Here is a 21532-nt window from a genome sequence, read left to right as displayed (position 1 = left end):
TATACAGTGTAATATAATGCACGTGTTATACAGTGTAATATAATGCACGTGTTATACAGTGTAATATAATGCACGTGTTATGCAGTGTAATATAATGCACGTGTTATACAGTGTAATATAATGCACGTGTTATACAGTGTAATATAATGCACGTGTTATGCAGTGTAATATAATGCACGTGTTATACAGTGTAATATAATGCACTTGTTATACAGTGTAATGTAATGCGCCTATTGTTCATCCGTGCAGAATAATAATGTTATTTATTATTATTTATATAAGGACGTAAGGTCTTAATGTTTGTCTGTGCAACTTGTAAATAATATAGTGGAAATTACTACGCAAATAAAAATTGACAAAATTACAACATTAATAGGAATCATAACCCAACGGCTGTCGGGTCTTCTGCATAATGCACAAGAGCGTTGCTCAGGGGATGCGGGGATACCAATCTCCCAAGCAAAGTCATACCCAATGATGATACGGGCAGCAATCACGTCCCCTTTCCGCGACCCTTTCCCGTAGACATACGAGAGGTCAGGAAGTTTATGGAGGACATCGTACCAGGTGGGCGGGGAGTCTAGGGGGATGGTACTGTGCCATCAAAACTCCTAAGAAGGTGAGGCAGCGATGGTAGCCCGCAACAGTTTATTACTACTATATATGGTGTGTGTGTGTGCATGGGTGGGTGGTGTGTGTGTGTGCATGGGTGGGTGGTGTGTGTGGGTAGGCGGTGTTTGTGTCTAAGGTTTCTATTCCATTACATCCATTTTTAGGCAAAGAAAAATACTTATCATGCACATGCACATTTTATTAGCTAGACAACATACATTATTAATGTATACGCCTTAATTATATTTCTAAAATAACCTTTGTAACCATATGCTATAACGAAGGCTATGGGAGTGGGGCGCAACATCCACTCTACATATTTACAAATATTTAAGCATTAAAGTGAGTACGACGCTAATTTCTTGGAATGTTTCTAATGTGTAAGATAATATTGAGAAAATAATGAACGAAAACATATTCAAACAGTGGTATGTTCACTGTGCCCCCCACTCGATGCCATGCAATAAACTAAATACTGTAGGTAGAGCAGATGACTCGGGAATTTATAATATTTATGTTTTTGCTCCGACATTACTATTTATTTATTGATAAGAACGGCAGCTAAAATACTATACATACACTCAACGTAAAATATATGAAATTAACAGAACTAGTTTTGTTTGCGGCAAGACAAATGACCACCTTGACTGATGTCCCTCCGCCACGAAGCAGAAGTTAAGAGACGTCAGTTACCCTCAAGACGGAGACGCACACGGACGCGTCAGGTTCTTTACCTTCGTGGATAATTAAGATTCAAGCACCCTGCAAGGACGTTGTGAATAGGCTATACCATACATTGAAATAATATAAAGGAATATGTGAGGCAGACTGACGATAAAAAGAAATTTTAATTATTTTAATGGACGTTTGTTGTGGCTTTACATGATACGTGGCGAGGTAAAATGGTACCTTTTAATCCTTAAATCACTTAATTTCTTACTTTGTTTATAATTTGAACAATAAATTACAGTGCAGCAGTGGGTTGCAATAGTAATAAGTAAACCGTGTTGCAATGCATACAAAATATTACGTTCCTCAGCTCCGAAACTATGAAGACAAGTTAGCGAATTGGTCGTTTGGTTAAGAAATGATGATTCCCTACCACCCAGCCACGGTAAGTGTTCATATTTATTTAATTTATACTCCCTAGAAATAGTAAATCAATAAATATAATATAGTAGGTAATAATTAGCTCTTCCGCACCCAATTCGCTAATTTAGTCTACATCCTACAATGAATATATCGTAAAGAACAGATACAAATTCCTATTGGACATGATTGACGAAAGGTACTCTGCTAATTACCCAACCACCGCTTAAAATAAGTTATTCAGGAAGCGTTGCCAGTGAGCGCAATTTTTTTTTATAAATTTGATATACAGTATAGTGTTTAACTGCGTAGTTATTGTTGTTGTTCTTTATCATTTTATTAATAAAGTGTTCCTATACACCATACATATAAAATAAATCTCATGAAGATTAAACATTCAAGCAAGATTAAGATAGATTAGGATGGATGGTTTTGACGTTTTAGTTATAATAGGGCCGTTTACCCCGTCACCTGTGTTAGGTTAGGTTAGGTTGTTCCTGATTTTCATTAGATCCAAAATTAGTTCTATTCAAGGTGGGCGAGGTGGTCATTGGTTAATAACTGGTGGGTAGTGGCTGACTTGAATGTGTCGGGCAGAGAAATACTGTAGACTAGACCACCACGTACCATTCCCCAATGTTTTTACCAGTTTGTTGGGAAGCTATTGCTGGCCTCTACAAGCTCGGGAAGGTTATGGTGGTGGTGGTACTTCCCTTGACGTATCCCTGAATGCCTCAGAGATGGAAAATTCTCAAGGCCAGGATTAAACGTGCCTAGACATAGCACAAATTGGGGTAAATTTTTACAAGGTGACTGCTATTTTAAAGTTAATACATGCAATAGATATATGTCTCATCATTCTAAGTAACTTTCATTCTATGCACTTCCGTCGCAAATGAATAATATTGAACCTAATAGAACCTGACCTAACCAACCAAAGAAACATCTAATCTATCCTGACCAAACAAAATTTTATTAGTAAAGTTGATAAACAAGTTAGCTGTGGACCTGTTCCATAGACTCATGAAACTCGTGGATTGGGGAGCTTCCAAAGTGAAAACATTCCCGATATTTAGTCGCTTTAGATTTATCTTTGAATACATTTTTAAGCCTATGGTGGACTGGGGATCACCTTAGGTTAGACTGACACCCAGTTTGTCTTGAAGAACGCGCCGCTTAGACCTGAGTTCATCCCAGTCGATGTAGGCGTTGTGGAGGTGTCGGGGGCCCTTGGCAGTACTTGGGTCAAAGGCCGTCCGGCTGTGCATCACCCGGGAGTTGTCGAGCACTAGTATGTCTCCTGTGGGAGGGGAAGAGAGCTGCTGTTACTGATAAAAAATAAATAAATAAAGACCATTTTTTACCTTGATTAATTTATTTTTGGAGAAATATAAGCAATTTTTAATTTCTTATAACTGATATTGGAATCTTCGAAACTACTACATGTTTGTTGATCTCGATTGTGTAATCTTATCTATTGTATCTGACATTTCAGATTAGTTTTATTTTTTTTGTATTATATTACACCGGTATACACTAGCACTAGAGAGAGCACGAGGATGCACGATGCAGTTCTCCAGGGAATGGGCACTGGTAGGGAACATGTACAGTATACCGTAATTGTTTTACAGCATTTCCTGTTTTATATTGAAATTAATTTAAAAATATATATAATTACAGCACAATATATAGCCAAATTAAGAGATCGTTTTCCCTTTTCCTCTAAGTGAATTTTAAATGCTAGCTGACACGAGCACTGACCCGGTTTGGTCTTCATCTCTATGCTGTGTTCGTAGAGGGTGTTGTTGAAGGTTTTGAGGGCGCTGTAGAAGGCCAGGATCTGCTCAGGGGTCAGGTCCATGATCGAGTCCCTCGACTGTGACGATGTGTGCAGCCTCTTGAGCTTCCCTTGTTCGTCCAGCCTGCGGGGTAGGAGAAAGTAAGGTCAGGGCCATGTGAGGGGAGAGGTCATGGGTATGGGGGAATAGGTGATGTTTAGGTGCAGACAGAAAAATGAGGTCAGAAGAGTGGGGAGGTGGAAATGGAGGAATTTTCAGGTGCGGCAATGGGAAGGTAAATAAAAGTTCATATATGAGGAGAAAGGGGAAGAGTGAAAGAGAGGCCTTAAAAAATACAAAGGGAAGGGAAATGGATGAATAAAAAGCCCGAGGCAAGTGCTGGAGAGAATGTGCTTGTGTGTGTGTGTGTAACAGATTTAAACGCTCCTATCTTGGGATTAAATGGTGTAGAAGGACAGATAGGAAGACACCTGGAGAGACATAGGCAGACCTTGATTAATGCATAGGGATGGAGTTTTAGAGGAGGAAGCGAGAGAGACGGGAAGGAAGACGGACTCACTCTATGGTTGTCGTCTTGGTGATCTTGTCGAAGTCATAGATCTGGAAGCCCTTGTCCTGGAAGTAGATTGGGGTGGTTACAAGGGTGGCGTAGTGTTGTGGGTGTATCTCCTTCATTAATTCGGTGGCGTTCAGTCCGTCGCTTAGGACATTGGCTCCTCCTTTGCCCTCGTGTTGACGGATACAGTGTAGCCAGGTTGTCTGTGGGGGGCGATATTGGATGGTTTTAAGTTTGTCTCTCTGGCAAAACAGGATATCACAGGTTACACGTTGACAGATATGTATAGACTCAACCTAGGCAGGGTATAGTTTCACTTAATGCGGTTATATCAAGCAGCCATAGTCTAATCTCAAGCGGCAGGTACTAAGCAGGTATAGCATCCCACTAAGCAGGACTATACTCACCCCAGGCGGGTACTCGTAGTAAGGCATGTCGGTATGAAGACCTAACTTGGACCCCGTATACGCCAGGTTGTTGGGGGTGATTTGATTTATGATCTCGTAGTCTTGCCTGTCAGAATATTACGAGGAGGATAGTTAGGTACTGAAAGGTGTTTGGTGTATTGGGGGATGTTTGTTAGGTACTGGGAGAAATTTGCTTAGCACTGGGAAGTGTTTGTTGTACAGGGGGATAAGCAAGATCAATATGCTTTATGTGGGGGCATTTCATGTATTACCGCAAGGTGAACTCTAGATATGTTCATGGTTTTTGTAGATATTGCTTGTAAGTAAGGCAAAAGACTTAAGATTTTTTGTATTCAGTTTTGACGTGACATTCCCCATGGCGGGAAAATGATGACCCTTACTGGGCGTCAGGTGGTAATCCTGTGTGATATTACTGTACGCTGACGTCTGGTATATGAACGTCAATTTAAGATGACAAACCGTAATGTCAGACACAAACATTCAAGGTGGTGTATTATGGAATATTCTTAGAAAGTTTCAGCAGCATTTTGGACAGGAAAATGGTTATTCTTTAATTTTTAGTAACATGATGATGATTGCAGATACATGGTTTGAACAACAATGTAAATGACATTGGTAAGAATCAGGGATTTGGCTGCGATTTTTTCACAAGCGATGCATCAACGGTGCAGTTAAGTACTGACCCATAATGTGTTGACTTGATGAAGCCGAGTGTGTCGATGAAGTCATTGATGGTGCCAACCCTAGTAGGGGCGTCCTCCACCAGCACCACACCGAACTTCTCCAGCTGTACTAGCCAGTCTAGCAGTACCTGGTCCTCCTCCATGGCCGATTGGAAATTGAGCCGAGGTACCTGGAACCCTGAGCCCCAGCGCACCTGTCAGAGGGAAGGAGGGATGTTATGAGAGGGTAGGTGTATTGAGAGAGACGTTGATTATGCCACTATGTCACCTTGGTCCACATTCTTAGATTTTCTTACGCGTTTTTATTTCTCATCAGTAGGTGAGAGAATACCTCTCTTCATTGGAAAAATATTAGTCAGAGTCAAAATGAATTGGTCACTGTAAATAATGGTGTATAACACATCAGTGTTACGTGAGATTTCATGTCGTCGTCGGCGATCCCTCGGATCAGTCAGAGTTGGCGAATCGGGAGATGACTTTAGAGTCTGATTCGTGTGCCACAGGTCTGTTGAGAGATGGCCGATTTGCTCTTATAGGAAAGGTCGGTCGCTTGCGTTCCTTCTCCTTCCTTCCTTCCTTCCTTGACCTGACTTGATCATGTTCTTCATGCTCTAAGAGTTGATATAACTTCTATGCCACTCTGGTTTCATTTAGAGGAATAATATAACGTGCTATACAAATATTTAACTATCCAGGTCGAAGTCACTAAAGTCACCTCCATCATCCTAAGAGTTGCTTACCCGCGAGAGCATGTACCTAGAGCGACGCTTGGCCCGTGCTTCAGGTGTGAACGCCCTCTCGTGTAGCCACTTCCCAGTGTAGGTGCTCAGGTGCCCATCAGACCACTCCACATGCAGGTTTCCTCCCTTCACCTGTCAGATAATCACATAGTAAGCTCTTTGTCCGCTGGAAGTTTTTCAGTTTTATGAAGATAATTTTTGTTTTTATACATAACAAAAGAAAAACAAATATGTATGATTAGATAACCTTTTTTCGCCCGTGTCCTTCATCTTCACTACCTCTCCTTCACCACCTCTTCTCTCCTTACCTTCTCCCCCTTCTCTCCTTCCTCCCCATCCTTCTTCCTTTTCTCTCTTCCCCTTCAATATCTCTCCTCTCCCCCCGTATTTCTCAGTGTTTTCCTTACATCTACTCCTCATCTCCCCCGTTACCTGCGCATCGTTAGGTCGTATATCCAGGCAGAGGTCGTCAATGAGGAAGAGCCGAGCGATGGCGTCACTGTTGAAGCAGCTCTTGCAGGTGCAGTTCTCCCTCAGCCACACGTGCGGGTATGTGGAAGTGGTCCCGTCCCCGAACACTGCCTTGATTGTCTTGACGTCCACCTGTTTCTCCGTCACATCGCTATTACCTGGGACATAGAAGAAACTGAGGTGTTGGGTTCTCTGAAGTCCTGGGATTCTGAGGTGAGATCCGAGGTTTCTGAATATCATAGCGTCCTAATGTCGTAACCAGGCTGGAGTGCAGCAGTTAATTTTTAGAGGACAGGTCATTGTTGGTTGGAAAGGCGAGAAAGTTCCAAATTTTATCAGTAAAGGTATTGAAATAGTTATTAAATCGTATTCACTCACCAGGTTGCCTAATTTGTGTGTCAGGTACTTGGGCTTGGCGGGGGACGGTGGTGCTCAAACAACGTTCAAACGCCCTCACTCCTTCACCTCTCATACAATACTGAAAGTGCAACAAGTTAGTGACGGGTATTCTAGAACTATATTCTCGCACCAAACAGGAGAGAACACTTGGATTAGTAATTAACAACAAATGGTATAAATAAAAGATAGTTGACGAAACTATGAAGATCTAGAATATCCGACAGTTGCAGTGATTGTTTGCATGTCTCCTCCATCTTCCAGAAGACCTCGGATTAAAGAGAGAGAAGATGATAAGATTAAACATACAGTACAGTTCAGAGACTCGGAAGGAACGAGTAGTGTGATGACTTCATAATTCATTGATATATGTAGGTTCTAATTTGTATATAGCATAATCGCGGGAGATTTATGAGATTAGTTAGAGGGGATAACCGCCTTGTCGCGTTGTGGGGAGGGGGGGGCTTGTGAGCTTCGAGAACCCAGCAATATAGTCTGTTGGCGGGTGTATGCTGACACCTGGCAGGACTGTCCGTGCCGAACTGGTTGCTGATGAGGTTCTAACCAAAGAGTTACCACAAGGGTACTGGGCTGCAGTAAGGGTATGGAGCTCTAAGGATGCCCTGGGTTGGATGGGTGGGTGTCCTGGCTGGGGTCTTTGCACCACCTAGGACAAACTTTTAAATCACGGGCTTCACCTTCACCTTGGGGACAAGGTACCCCATCCTTGGTAACCGAAGTTAGCTTCTGTTCACGATCCCCGAGGTTTTGTATTATTAAACTAAAATCTTGTTGGTAAAAAGAACAATAAAAGGTTCGTGTGGCAAATGGCCAGACCGCCGAGTCTTCTCTTTAGAGCCAACCTGGCTTGTCGATCTCTTCGGGGAAGGACAAACCCACCCCCATTTTGATGTAGAGTTCTCAGCAGTAGGTATTTACAATCTTCCTCTCATCCTGTGGGGGTTCAAAGCCGCCGTAGGTTAGTGCGGGGATATCGTTTTCAGATCATATCTCTGATGAAACTCTTGCCGTCGTACTTGTACTTGACCACGAAACACCCGCTCGTGTAACCATTGGATAGTTGGATTATAAAACATATTGGTACAATTATGCCGTCACAAGGGTCCCCCAACTCTTAAGTGTAGTTGCCAGGGAGACAAAATAATCATGCCACAAATAATCACTATCTGCCAGACTGTTATCTGATCTTCTAATAAACAACTCCGAGAGTGGCGTCATACGATCAGCAGGTTTTTTTTTTTTACGGAGATTAGCCCACCCGAGCACAGGTCACTGATCTACATTGGGGCCTGGGGGGCGAAAATTTAATAATAATAATAAAAATAATAAGAAGAAAGGACCATAAAGACATACAATGTTTTTTTTTTATCAAGAGTGAGAAACAATATATGTACAGTATGTTGTGTTGTCAATGGTAAGATAAACAATTGAGACCCTGCAATTGTGTGTAAATGAGGCAGAAAGTCAGATCAGCAACCTGGGACTTGGTCAAAATTTTCGTGATGCTACGTGACAGCAGGGTCTACCATTAGACAACGCATTATGCTTCCAATATCATCCCAGGCGGTAGTACCTCCCTGTTTGGTAGCGGCTTACTACCTGGCGATAAGGATATCTTTATTGTGTCAAGTTCAGATAGTTCTACGCCTCATATTATTACCTTTGGGATTTTTTCTCCCCCCACATCCCTTCCAGAACCTCCCTTCCCTCATAAAATAATTTTTTTTAACCAGATAATCTACAGGTAACAGTTGTAAAGTTACATACAGTAATTACATGACTTTAGCTGTAGTTCTCTTGAGAAGTTACCTGGGAAAACATCAACAAAATAAATATATGAGGGTAGTAATCAACATAACATGGAGAACATAGTAGTACAGTATATGATACTGTATGTAACACAAGCATCAGGTATAACCGAGTAAAAATAAATGAATTTCAACTACTTGGAGCACTTACTCAGCCCACCCAGCTGTAAACAGGTACCCAAGTTAACTAAATGGGAAAGTGAACATGATCTAAAATACATTAAGCTGTATAGCCCTCGTGACTGCACCACTGCAGTAGGTCCGGGTACACCGTCATGTCCTTTAGCTTGAAGATTGTGCAATGGACCTGCTACGCCCTCACTACAAAGATAAAAACACAGCCAACAAGTTTAACAGTTGTTGATTTTGTTACAACCTTTGATGTTTATATAAATCAACGTTAACTCAAACAAAACGTACACTATATATAAAGATTGAGACTGCTGGCACAAAAGGATAAGACTGTACCTTGTGGTGACTACTGTAAGACCACCACCAAGTGGGTGAAGGGCAAGAAAGTGCAATGAGAATCGCTGACCAGCCTTTATCCCCCAAAAGTTTCGGTGATGTGACGACTGAGACAGCAGCCCTGCCGGAACAGTGTGCCTGCCGGAGACAACACTTCCGGAGGCGGAGCCGGTGGCCAGGGACACCCGGCCCAAGGATCCGGAAATATACTCGTATATGTACTGTATGTTGTGAGTGTGTGTGACATGACAACTGGACAACCATTAAAACACATGATTACCCTCCCAAATCCTTTCTTAGTCCTGCACGGGGAGGGAGGGAGGTGTGTAACCTTTTGACCGTCACATTGTGTTCTTAAGAAACCTTGGCTGTGAATGAGTGACCATGACCAAGGGGGACTGGTTGGGGGTGACCAGAGGGACTAGAGTTGGGAGTGACCCGGGGGACTGTGGTTGGGAGTGACCCGGGGGGGACAGTGGTTGGGAGTGACCCGCGGGACTGTGGTTGGGAGTGACCAGGGGGACTGTGGTTGGGAGTGACCATGGGGACTGTGGTGGGAAATTTTATACTGTGTAACACCAAATGAGAAGGGGGAATTTCATGCGTACATTTTCTGTGTTATGGGTCAGCATCCTAACATCTCCCATAAGAGTTGGTAACAGTTGAGAGTTTGTAACGCTGCTTGAGCTGTAAGCTGTGGTGTTTGTCCCTGGTCTGAAGCGTACAGGTTTATGCAGAGGCAGACTTGATGTATACCCTTTCAGGAACCACCTCGAATATCAGCCACAGTTCCAATTATCACACAGATAAATATTTTGTAGCGCATAAGATCATAAGAATGGAGGAAACTGCAGCGGGCCTATTGACCCATATTGGGCAGTCCCATTTACACCCAACTCCTATCGCTCATATATCCATCCAACCCATGTTTGAAGTTATCCAGCGTATTCGAGTTAATGGTGATGTTTGGTATCTTGTTCCACTCGTCCACTACTCTAGTTCCAAACCAGTGTTTACAAATCTAAATTTGTCTAATTTATAGCTATTGCTACGAGTTCGCTCCTGGTTGGGTAGTTTGAGTACCTTTGTTATATCACCTTTATTTAGCCCTGACTTCCATTTATACACCTCGATCATATCGCCCCTCAATCTACGTCTCTCGAGGGAGTGCAAATCATGTTGCTTAACCTGTCTCTGTAGTGAAGGTTCCTAATGCCCGGGATTAGTCTTGTCATCCTCCTCTGTATGCTTTCTAGGGATTCTATATCCATTCTGTAGTACGGTGACCAGAACTGAAATGCGTAATTCAAGTGAGGTCTCACAAGCGCAAGATATAGTTTTAGGATGACCTCCCTAGTCTTGTAACTAACACGCCTTTATATGAAACCAAGTACTTTGTTAGCCCTGTTTCTAGCATTGCTTATCATTACTTAAGAATAATTATTTTTCTGTTCATCAATGAGTCCACCCCGTTATAAGTTATATAAATATATCGTGAACAAAAACTAGTAATTTTCTGTTTCTTTTATTCGAATTGGGAGGAGGAACTGTCCATAGCGAAAGATGGAAAGGGGGGAAATCGGGTGGAAAAGGTTAATAACCCCTGATAGAGGAATCTGACTGTGAGACAGATTTAGGGGTAATGATAAGTAGGAACCTTAAACCAAGATAAGTGTGTATTTGCTCGAAACAAGGCTGGCAATTTACTTAGGTTCATACAACGGTGTGTTAGTTACAAGACTAACGAGGTTATCCTAATACTATAGCAGATGTCCTGTATCTGAGACAGACCTCACTTGAATTATGCGGTTCAGTTTTGGTCACCGTACTATAGAATTGATATCGAATCCCTAGAAAGCATTCAGAAGATGACAAGGCTAATCCCTTGAGGGTGTTGTTACACACAAACACACACAATGACCTAGTGTTACAGTAATACTCTAGTAACTACTCCGTAATACAGAACTAGACAACTTGAAAAATATATTAAACCAGGTCGTTCCCAAATCTTCCCTCCCTCTAGTGTTTCCCAGGATCTTCCTCCCTCTTCCACGTCCCCACCAGGATGCATCTTTGTAATTTTATTTCGTATGCTGAACAACACACGTCACGTAACTTGACTCTACTTAAAGCTGGCGAATGGGATATAGTTTTTAATTTCCTTCTGCCGTAGATAATGTACTTTCATTAGAACTTATTTTGTAGGCCTTAATGTGACTGGATTAGTATTATAATACGTCATGGGTTGATCCTGCTGAAGGTAGCCGCGCCTCGTTGCCATTCCAGTACTTGTCAGTCTTCAAGTAATATAAAGCCTACTTTTTGGCTCTCATTACTTTGTGTTACCTTGAAGTATGAGTTACAGTTTGTTGTGGAAGACGTAAGGCTGCTCAGATCTTCCCCTTGTTTTAAGAATACGGCCACACAGTAGTTGTTGACAAGTGGCTGAAGACTGCAGTCACAATTTCGTTTGGAAGAATAATGCTAGACTGAAAGGAATAATGAATGCCAACAAGCCAAAATAAATCGATAGCAAAGTCACACATAGTTACACTGGAAAGGCTGGATAGTTGGCAGTTTCCTCCACTAGCCTTTGTACAGTATAGATTAATGCTGTGAAAAACCAGATGGAATATGATCAGCTCAAGTCTGGCAGGTCCTACAAAAACTGACCACTTCACCCTCCAAAATATTACAATTGGCCACTGTGGTTTAATGTGACAAGAGCTTAAGCATGAGAAAACCATTACTTGATACCTTAATGAATGTAGAAGCAGAGGTCTGTGGGAGGAGGACAGCAGGTGAGGTCCTCAGGGCAACACGGAGCAGCATTCCAGAAGGTAACATCGTCAAGATAGCCAAGCAACGACTGATTCCCCCCTCACTCACCAGCTTCCCCGTAGTCTGTCGCTGGCGTTACGTGTACAGTTGCCGCATAAGAAAAAACTAATCTAATCTATAGTTCAGGACCTAAACTATAGATATAATCTACATCCACCTAAACTTTAGGTGGATGTAGATTATATTTTTATAAAGTTTGTTAGGATAGAGGTTATATGGTGCATGGGTGTCGGGTTTTTAAGCTTTGCATGCTTCATTTTTTCACTACCCACGTGGTTTTGGTGGTGTCCGTCTGCTCCTCGTTTAAGGCATGTGAAAACTGAACACCGAAATCAACTGCCTGACAGCAGTGAATTGTCTGATTACCATTGTAATGTATCCACGTTGCTCTGTATAACCCATACAAGTCAGTGATTGTGATAATTTTCACACTGTTGATTAAAATGTAAACTGATACACTAATCAAGTTAAAATAATGAGTAAAATGTGTTTTATAGTTTTAGTTCACGTCCATAACTAGACAAGATCATATTCTTTCTTTACAAACTGTCTGTTGCCGTATTGACGAAATATTTATAATTTCAGAAGAAAGTAATTAGTAATAGAATGCAAAGAATGTTAATAAATTTGTGTGATCAAGTAATTAACCTTTTAAGGTTTAATAAATATGTTATTGCACTTATTAATTGAAGTAAATAGATTTTTCAGTTGATAAATCATAACTAATAACATAAATTTTATTAACGTTAAGATCATTTTAGCGGAACAAGAGCTTAGAACCTTGACATGCAGTTGGTCTTCAGTCATTGTCATAATTACCGCTTTACGGCCATTTTCTGGTGGTCGGATATTCCTGATGGATGTTGTGTGAGCCAGAGACGGTATTGTATTGTTTAATGTGATTAAAAATGGAGGGAGGACCTCGGAACCACGTGCTCTCTCTCTCTCTAGAAAGCTGTCCAATTATAAGAAGGTACTTTACGTTACATTTTTTGTTCGTTCATTTTAACAGGAGTCAGTTAATTGTATATTAAGAGCTGTTTTATTCTTAGGTAGCTTGTGTAACTTAGTTCAAGAGGTAATCTACTTACGGATTGTCATTACCCAATACATTTATAGCCTTCTCTGTTACACTGGTGAGGCTGAAATGTGGGAGTGCTGGTAATGTTATATTAGTGCAGTTACCCTTCATACGTTTTCTATGTTGAGAAACTATCAACAACGGCAAAGAGTAACTAAAGGACGATGCTGTTTTATTTATTTATTTATTTTGTTAGGTATTTATGAATTTATTTTTGTTATTTATCATTTCATCATTTGACTCACTAGCCGTTCACGCTGATCAGCCCTAGTATGACTGACCACCGTAGTCGATCAGGAGCCAATATTGGTGGGCAGACAGGAGGGGAGCAGGCCGCCCTGTGGACATATCCTCCTACCCTGTGTGACTTAGAGGATATACAAATATACTCACGATCATTGGCACTGATATATACCTTGTACTCGCTCACTCCTGGAAACTGTACACTGACGAGAGGAAGAGGAGGTGAGTTACGAGAGGAAGAGGAGGTGAGTTGAGGGGCAGACGGACGAACAGGAGAGAGAGAGAGAGAGAGCCACCATCACAGTAATCACTATCTTCAGGTATCTCTTATACACAACTTCCACCGTGAGATTTACCGTAACTTACCGTAGTTCTTTACCATTTTAGTATTTTGATGAACAAACATTAACATCTTCGAAAATTTCCAACCCCGCTGAGGATGTGAGAAGCCATCTAGCGGACACGTAAAATTAAGATAGAGGGGGGGACCTAGATAGGCCATAAAGGGACGGGTTCTTTCATTTCTAGTTTTGCGGAAATAGATAAACGTTGGAGGCTATTATATAAGGCTCTGCTATTGATCCAGCGCTGCGTCAGATTGAGAGACGTATTCAGTTTCGAGGATCCCACATCGTATTTGGTTCAAGATTGGGTTACTTTAGATTATTTATCCAATCCCACAGTGGGTCCTCGAAATAGCACCCCCTTACCCCCCAACCCCCCCCCCCCACCCTACCCCAACTTGGAACCCTATCCTAGACGAGAACCTTGAAATAAATAGTCGCATCCAATTTGGAACCCATTTATACCTGGTGCTCAAAATAGATGGGTCTTGTGAGAATGTTTGCCGAGGAAGATGCCTCTGGTCCCTACCCATCTTAATGATTTATGACCACCCAATCTTTCTCTTTTCTTCCCTATTTCTTTTCTCCCCTATCTCTTTTCTCCCCCTCTTTTCTCCCCCCTCTACTCCTCTCTCTATCCTCACTCTCTCTCTCTCTTTCAATAAAATTTTCACATAAACCAGTGTAATGCGATGACTTATCCCCACTAGTACAAGTGTCGACAAGAGGAACAGGTCATCAGCGTCTTGAGAGGGTTAAGGCATTGAACTCTCTGAAGGGATTTAGTCATCTTGTGTAAGGAGTAATCTTACTCGATGGGCTAATTCACTGTGCTCAAGAGGTTAGGTTAGGTCAGTCCCGCTGTTGAATCATCAGTTGAAGTAAGGTGCCTGGAGTTTCTAATCTTCGTGCGGTACTAGAAATGTTTGTGGGTATTCAGTGTGGCCTTTGCTCTCAATTTATTTTCGTTATAAAGCCGGGTTATATATAGACTGTTTATAAAGTAACTAACTCTCGCACGCAGCAGATTGATTAGGTCATTATTGCGTCTTTTAGCAGTGAGCCCCTGAGCGTATAAGTAAACCTATTACGCTGACCGGGAAAATGTTTTGTCATGTAGCGAAGATCACGTTCTGAAACTCTATTGCCAAGTGTCAAGGTTCCGTAGAGGGAGAGACTATGATGGTATACTATTTGTACTAACCACAGCCTGGCGAGTCGACCCCCTAGTTTGATTCGTACGTTTAGAATATTGCGTCTTAGGTAATTTTCCAGAGTAATAGTTGTAATTTTTTATTGTAGGTGGCACAAGGTTGTAATGTTTTTGTTTTGTTTTTTATTCCAGGTGGGACGAGGTTGTATTTATCATGAAATTGGAATAAAGTGAAAATTTGAACTAATACATAAAGTTTTACAGATTTAAGCTACAAAGTTTTATAATTCGGATTTTCCATATGCATAACATTATTTTTCGGGCTACACTGTAGTTCCTTTTATCATTTACACTGCCAATTGACATAATCCGTTTTCTGTTACACTCCCAGGGTCCCTCCCAGGCTCCCACCAGTGATCAGCCGAGTCGTCTTATGTGGTCAAACAGAACGGAACGCTCGTGACTCAATCAGGTAAATTAAGTAAGTAAAAAATCCAACTTTCTTGTCGTCCAGTTCCTTAAATAATCACATTTTTAAAAATCGTTGACATCATTCTCAATTTCTCACACGAATTCATGAAGACCATTATTGACAACATAATTATGATATAAATACACAAACGGAAATAATGAAAAATTAATTGAGAAACTTTTTGAAGGTATAATGACAAGGATAGAATGGATGACTGTCATTTGCTTAATAACCATTGAACATTACCTACAGAGAGAATAAATGAGATAATTATTTATGTTTTTTTGATGATGGCAACACGCCTTGTAACCGGCAGTGGGAAAACGAGGTTGAGTGGGAAGTGGTGATTGGCGTGGCCCAAGTCTTGGTGGGGGAGGAGGGGTTAGGGGCGGTAGCTGGAGTGATGACCGCCGCTCACTTCAGTACCCTGGCAGCCCCCGTGGAGTAAGGACATGGTTCCTGTCCTCTCCTCCCGTCTAGTCACGCCGCCGCGAAAGTTTTCTGTTTTGCTGGTGCTCGCTCCTAACCTTTCCTTATCCATTACTGACCCGTGATATGTTGCGCTGTCAGTACTGGTTAACCATGGATGCTTATTCTTCACACCAAGTACTGTTTATTAATGTTTTAAAGTGAAGTCAGTCTTAACATTACTGGAAGTTCACGGACATTTTTAAAGCATTACAAATTTTTATAGGTCCTCTTCCTGGCCTTACTTGGTAGATCATCAGGCAACCCTCAATAGGTGTGGCACAGGTGTCAGGGGGTGGCCTTGACCACACCTTACACCTGTTGATTGGCGACTTGATTCTCCTCACCACCTGCCCGTGACCCTCGCAGATGTAAGTACTGTAGATCTCAATGAGTAACAACCCGTAACTAAAACAACCCAAAGGTGTTTCACGGTTGTTAACAAATTATTATTCACCGTGTTCTGATTACTGATGAATTGTAAAATATGTTGATGGTTGTTTTACAAATATAATAAATCCTTGTGGTGTAGTGAATAACCAAGGTTCAGTTTGGCTCCCGATTTTAAGTATAATTTAACGTAAATAATATAAGGCGTATGTAGGACAGCTTTACATAGTTAACACTCTTATTTGTCGGAACATTCGTCTATGTGTTGCAAGGAAGCACAAAGTGAGCTTCGTACACCACTCGTGTGTTAGTAAGAGACTGTCTCTGGTGTGTTGGCTCCTGCGAATTAAAACAATCCATCGCTGGACTGTGTTTGATTTAGCTGGAACCGAGAAAGTTTGGCAACGCTCAGTGGTTCGTTCCTGATAAAACATACAGAACTCAGTGTTGGTGTATTCATATGCTGTACCGTGTGATATTGTGTATGCTTTTATTTGTAAATCGTGAAAGGCATTAGTTTTAAAATATAAAGTAATATTAAAACGTGCGGGAAGATACATCAACTCAGTAGTGTATTTGTAATATTTTCATAGTTGTTATCAAAGAAAGAATCATACTCGATTAGTTATTATTTCCCAGAACGGGGTGTGGGTATTTGCCTTACGGAGCATTAGTAACTATTTTACGCTTCCTTTATTAAAATATCGCCGAATGAAGCTTTTTTTTTTTATTCATAACGAATTTTGGTATATTACGTAAGACATGATTAACTGTTGTGCTTTGAGTAGGAAGAGTGTTATCTTACTGTAGGATAATAAGCCCTCGTACTCGGGGGATTAAGTCAATGTGCAAAAGATTGAATCGCCATATTCAAGTCTTAACGTCGTACTAAATGGGATTAAGTGAGTCAGGATGCCCTCGCCTTGAATTAATTTGGGGCCAGAATTCACAAGCGCTGGTTGGTTCTCGGTGTGAGTGGCAGCCGTAGGTTATGAGGTACGGTACTAGTTCAGAGAAATTGATACATGATCAGGTATAAGGGAAGACATGGCCGTGGTCTTAACTGGTATAAAATAATTCAGTCTTGGAAGTATAACCGCTAGGATGCTTGTATAGATGGTGGTGTTGTGGCATAGATACATTGGCTGTAGCACAAACACTATGATTGATGTATAAATACGTGTGATGCATAAATACGTGTGATGCATGGGCACTGTTTGGTGGATGGATTGAATTAAGGCTCTGGACAGCAGGTGATAACAGCCTGTAAAAGACGCTTGTAGGTAGCCAGGGTGGAGCAAAGACTGATTGATAAAGGTTAAAACAGGCAAAGGGGGAATTCAATATCGTTTCTCACACACACACACACACGTCAGACTTGAATAGATTGGTTGTTTAATACTAAGAGTGAGAGGGAGACGCGTGGTAACTTGTCCCTACAGTGCTTGTAGTCTTAGTCTGTTACGAATCTAGACTTGGTGTTCTTTTCACATGTCAATTTTGAGTTATTTTAAGTCGTAACTAAAGCTACTACTTTATACACGAGTCGTAACACACCGTCAAAAGCATGCCTTGTCTCACTTAATGGCTCGTACTGTACATGGCGCATTCTCTTTCACCAAGTTAGGTCATATATTCAGTATTTATCTTATAGAACTAAAGTTTCATGGTAAAGGAATCCTGGGCGCTTACCGTAACACCGAGGTATTTGTAGGGTTGCCTGCGTCGAATTTCATTGGTAAAAAGTTTCAGGAGGCGGGCGAGCGGGTGGTAATGATCCATATCTTATGTTTTGTCATTTTCTGGTCTGTGAATGTACTTAGAGCCCGTATTACCGTTCCGTATATAACAGTACAGTAGACCGGTTTAAGGTAATTTCCCCTGAACTGTTAGTCATACTACTTGACATATTATACTGTACTGTTGTTGTGGGGAAAAATACCCCGTTGCAATTTTTTAAGGAATATGTTTTAACTTTCCTGTTTTTTTTTTTTGGAATCAACATTTATTTTTTTATTTCGTCGTCGTGAAGAATACATGTTTTGTGTTTGTGATGCCCTCCGTTTTCCTCGGTATAAAGAAATTTTCCTCCCAGTTTATTTTCTTCCTGACGTTCATAACTATCTAACCTGGCGAGACTACTATGACGTTAAATTATAAGATGATACTCTATATATATATATATATATATATATATATATATATATATATATATATATATATATATATATATATATATATATATATATATATACACACACCTCCATCCTCAAGTCGTCCTCAACCACTTATGAAAAGCTTCTAGCCGAGGAAAACCTACTTTACGAGTATGACCTGTCGCGTTGTGCCTCGTAACCTCCACCTGGTTATATCCAATATGTGACTGATAGTAAGTGTTATGAGCAAACCCGGTGAGAGGGAGATAGACAAATATAGCACATGTGTAACGAGGAATATCTGCTAAGAGCTACTCGGTTTATCACGTGATTTTGGGTCTTAATACAGGCGTAGTGTTTGAGTTATCGGCTGTGGGTTTGAGGCTGTCACGTAGCGGAGAAAGAAATATGTTTAGGAAATCGAAAGTTTAAAGCAATATTTGTATCTGACATAATAGTCCAGCGTTGAATATATATTTTATAATATAATTTTGTCTGCAGGTAAAAAAAAAACTAACAAAGTAAGGAAATATTTAATGAAAGTAGAATTATGCATATGAAAAATTGTGTAAAATTGTTGGTATGGAGAAAACGTCTGATGGCTTGGAGGTGAAACGAGATATGTCTTACGAGAACTATGACGAGTTTTTAAGATTTTATTATTCCTTTTTGATGCACATTAGGAAGAATAGTTAAAATTGCTTAAACTTTTATCTGTTTATTATAGGGTTTTCCAGTGTTAAGAATTTATATTTTTGACGAGTCCACAAAAAGCTGTGTACTTTAAGATATGAACGCCTTAGTAATTATTATTATTTTTTATTATTAGTAGTATTTTTATTATTATTATTATCATTATTATTATTGTTGTTGTTCTTATTTATTATTATTTGCTTACGAATTACCCATGAACCATCCATCACCCCATCAGCCATCCCATCACCCCTTCAATCACCCCATGCCTCCATCAACTATCCCATCACCCCTTCAACCATCCCATCACTCCTTCAACCATCCCATCACTCCTTCAACCATCCCATCACCCCTTCAACCATCCCATCACTCCTTCAACCATCCCATCACCCCTTCAACCATCCCATCACCCCTTTCCATCAACCATCCCATCACTTCAACCATCCCATCACCCCTTCAACCATCCCATCACCAACCATCCCATCAAACCATCCCATCACCCTTCAATTCGCCTCCATCAACCCCATCACCAACCATCCCATCACCCTTCAACCATCCCATCACCCCTTCAACCATCCCATCACCCCTCCCATCAAACCATCCCAGCCATCCCATCAACCATCGCCATCACCCTTCAATCACCCCATGCCCATCAACTATCCCATCACCATCCCATTTCAACCATCCCATCACCCCTTCAACCATCCCATCACCCCTTCAACCATCCCATCACCCCTTCAACCATCCCATTCCTCATTAACCACTCGATCCCCATAACCCGCTAACCCAATGATTACCTGCTAATTAGTCGCTTTGGCTCGAGCAATCTAGCAATACGTAGAATTTGCAAATCGTCGACCTACTTTGATTAACTGTGCTGGCTGCAAGTGGTGACGTGTTTCTGTTGATCTAAATATGAACGAACTGTGCCATTGTATTTCTGTCGTGGGTTAAGAAATTTTGTTGCCGTGTTAGAAGTGTGTTATTGTATTGACGATTAAAGTGACTGGCTAATTGTGACACGTATGAAACTCGATATATATTTTTTTTACTCTAATTATTGGTGAGGACACACACACACACACACACACACACACCTCCCCATGCATGTATGAATACTTTGTCACCACACACTCACCTTTCCTCATAGCTCTAGCCCTACACCGTGTGAAACCCTTGAGAGTTGAACTTCATTATGATTTACCATTATTCCCCACCTCTTTCTCCTCCTCCTCTCGCCTTTCTGTCAACACAAAACGAACAAATCATTCCTTTTAAGGCGTCTACCCACCTCTTGGTAAATGGTTCAATTATACTCCTTTTATTATCTACAGTGTATTCGGTTAGGGTTGAGTTAGGTTAGGTTGGTTATAGGTCAACTGTAAGTTACATTGCCCTTCAGAGGATAGGTCATTAACGTGTACTGTACCTAGTTCATCATAGTTTCAATTAAAAATCAACAGTAACAACCCGGGGTCACTTACCATCACAGTTAAAGTCAGCTCAATCACTGGACAATATAGGAGTGGGGGGGAGGGGGGAGGACGCAGTAGTGGGCCCGTAGCATTGATGTTTTTGTCACGCGCTGGAGGCTGTGCTTTACCCCCTCTCTCCCTACCTCAACCCCCCTCCTCCCCCTATCGACCATGAAATTCTCCTTTTGTTTCATACCTGTCGAAATAACCAGTGACACGGGTGATTAATGGTTGGCTATTCAGGTGTCCATTCTAGTTTGCAGATCACATCTGACCCTCTGGTTGAAAAAGAATGTGAAATTGGACCTGGATGTACGGTGTGTGTCCGTCCGTCCGTCCGTCTGTCCTGTTGGCCGTTCGAACCCACAGCTCTCACTCATGACAGTTTTTTTTATTTTTTTCATTGCCAATTTTGTTGTTTCTTTCATGTTCACCGCACTTGTTTGTAGCTGTTGTTGTTGTACTTATTTTCGTGGTGACTTTTTAACTTCTGTATGGCTTTTATTGTCCACGTTATATATAGCTTCGTACTGTATTCCACGGGTAGATGGTACTCTGAACGCCTCGTGTGTGTGTGTGTGTGTCATTCTCTTTAACTCTCGTAGATGAAGAGCCTCGTTAGAGATAAGATGACTTTTAATTAGACATGTATAGGGTGTTTCCTCACACACACACACACACACACACACACACAAAAGAGGGGGGGTGATTCATAAGTAAAGACGACACTGCTAAAGAAGGAAGAAAGGAGGAGAGGAGGGAGGGAATGAATGAATGGTGAAGAAATATGAAGAAAACTTGGAAGGGTTTCGGTAAATGTGCAAAATTGTGGAAATGGGCGGAAGAGGAGGTGGGGCGGAAGGAAGAGAGGGAAGGAAGAAGAATAGTGGTGGAAGGAGGAAACGGAAGGTCAAAATGAGGGTACGAGAGGTCAGAAAGACGTGAATAGATGAGAGAGAAGCGACGGGAAGAAGGAAAGGAGGAGGAGGAGAAGAATCATGGGAGGGCGCTAGATGGGGCAAGAGAGGGATAGAAGTACAGGTAGGAAGGGGGTGAAGCATAAGAGAAGAACAAGGTAAACAAAGAAAGAAACCCTTTAATACGCAAGTGAATACGTGTGTGTGTGTGTGTGTGATACGAAAATT

The 21532-nt window shown here is 41.3% G+C and overlaps 1 protein-coding gene and 1 long non-coding RNA gene across 2 annotated transcripts in view; one reads left to right on the top strand and one right to left on the bottom strand.

Moving 5' to 3' along the window:
- Positions 1-793: 793 nt before the first annotated feature.
- On the bottom strand, positions 794-11959 carry LOC121865395 (gamma-butyrobetaine dioxygenase-like). The gene is made up of 9 exons (XM_042364745.1): positions 11829-11959; positions 6757-6856; positions 6340-6536; positions 5908-6039; positions 5168-5361; positions 4464-4569; positions 4060-4259; positions 3463-3623; positions 794-3001 (listed from the first exon to the last, which is right to left on the bottom strand). The coding sequence occupies exons 1-9, from the start codon at positions 11916-11918 to the stop codon at positions 2835-2837; spliced, it is 1347 nt and encodes a 448-aa protein (XP_042220679.1). The 5' UTR covers positions 11919-11959; the 3' UTR covers positions 794-2834.
- A 3686-nt stretch (positions 11960-15645) lies between these two features.
- The window catches only part of LOC121865557, a 63966-nt gene continuing 58079 nt past the window's right edge, over positions 15646-21532 (top strand). Inside the window, exon 1 of the long non-coding RNA XR_006088773.1 lies at positions 15646-16044. This is a non-coding gene — a long non-coding RNA (uncharacterized LOC121865557). The remainder of the gene's footprint in view (positions 16045-21532) is intronic.

The sequence above is a fragment of the Homarus americanus genome, unplaced genomic scaffold (genome assembly GCF_018991925.1).
Source record: "Homarus americanus isolate GMGI-L3 unplaced genomic scaffold, GMGI_Hamer_2.0 scaffold25483, whole genome shotgun sequence".
NCBI lineage: Eukaryota > Metazoa > Arthropoda > Malacostraca > Decapoda > Nephropidae > Homarus > Homarus americanus.
Note: the sequence above shows the minus strand (reverse complement) of the source record. Positions and strands in the feature narration are given on the sequence as shown.

Excerpts from the sequence above, each read along its gene's own strand:
- LOC121865395 (XM_042364745.1), bottom strand. The coding sequence starts at position 11,918 with ATGTTACCTTCTGGAATGCTGCTCCGTGTTGCCCTGAGGACCTCACCT. Across the intron at positions 4,570-5,167 it reads ATCAAGTCAACACATTATGG|GCAAGACTACGAGATCATAA; the intron begins GTCAGTACTTAA and ends ATATTCTGACAG. Across the intron at positions 3,624-4,059 it reads ACCAAGACGACAACCATAGA|GCTGGACGAACAAGGGAAGC; the intron begins GTGAGTCCGTCT and ends CCTACCCCGCAG.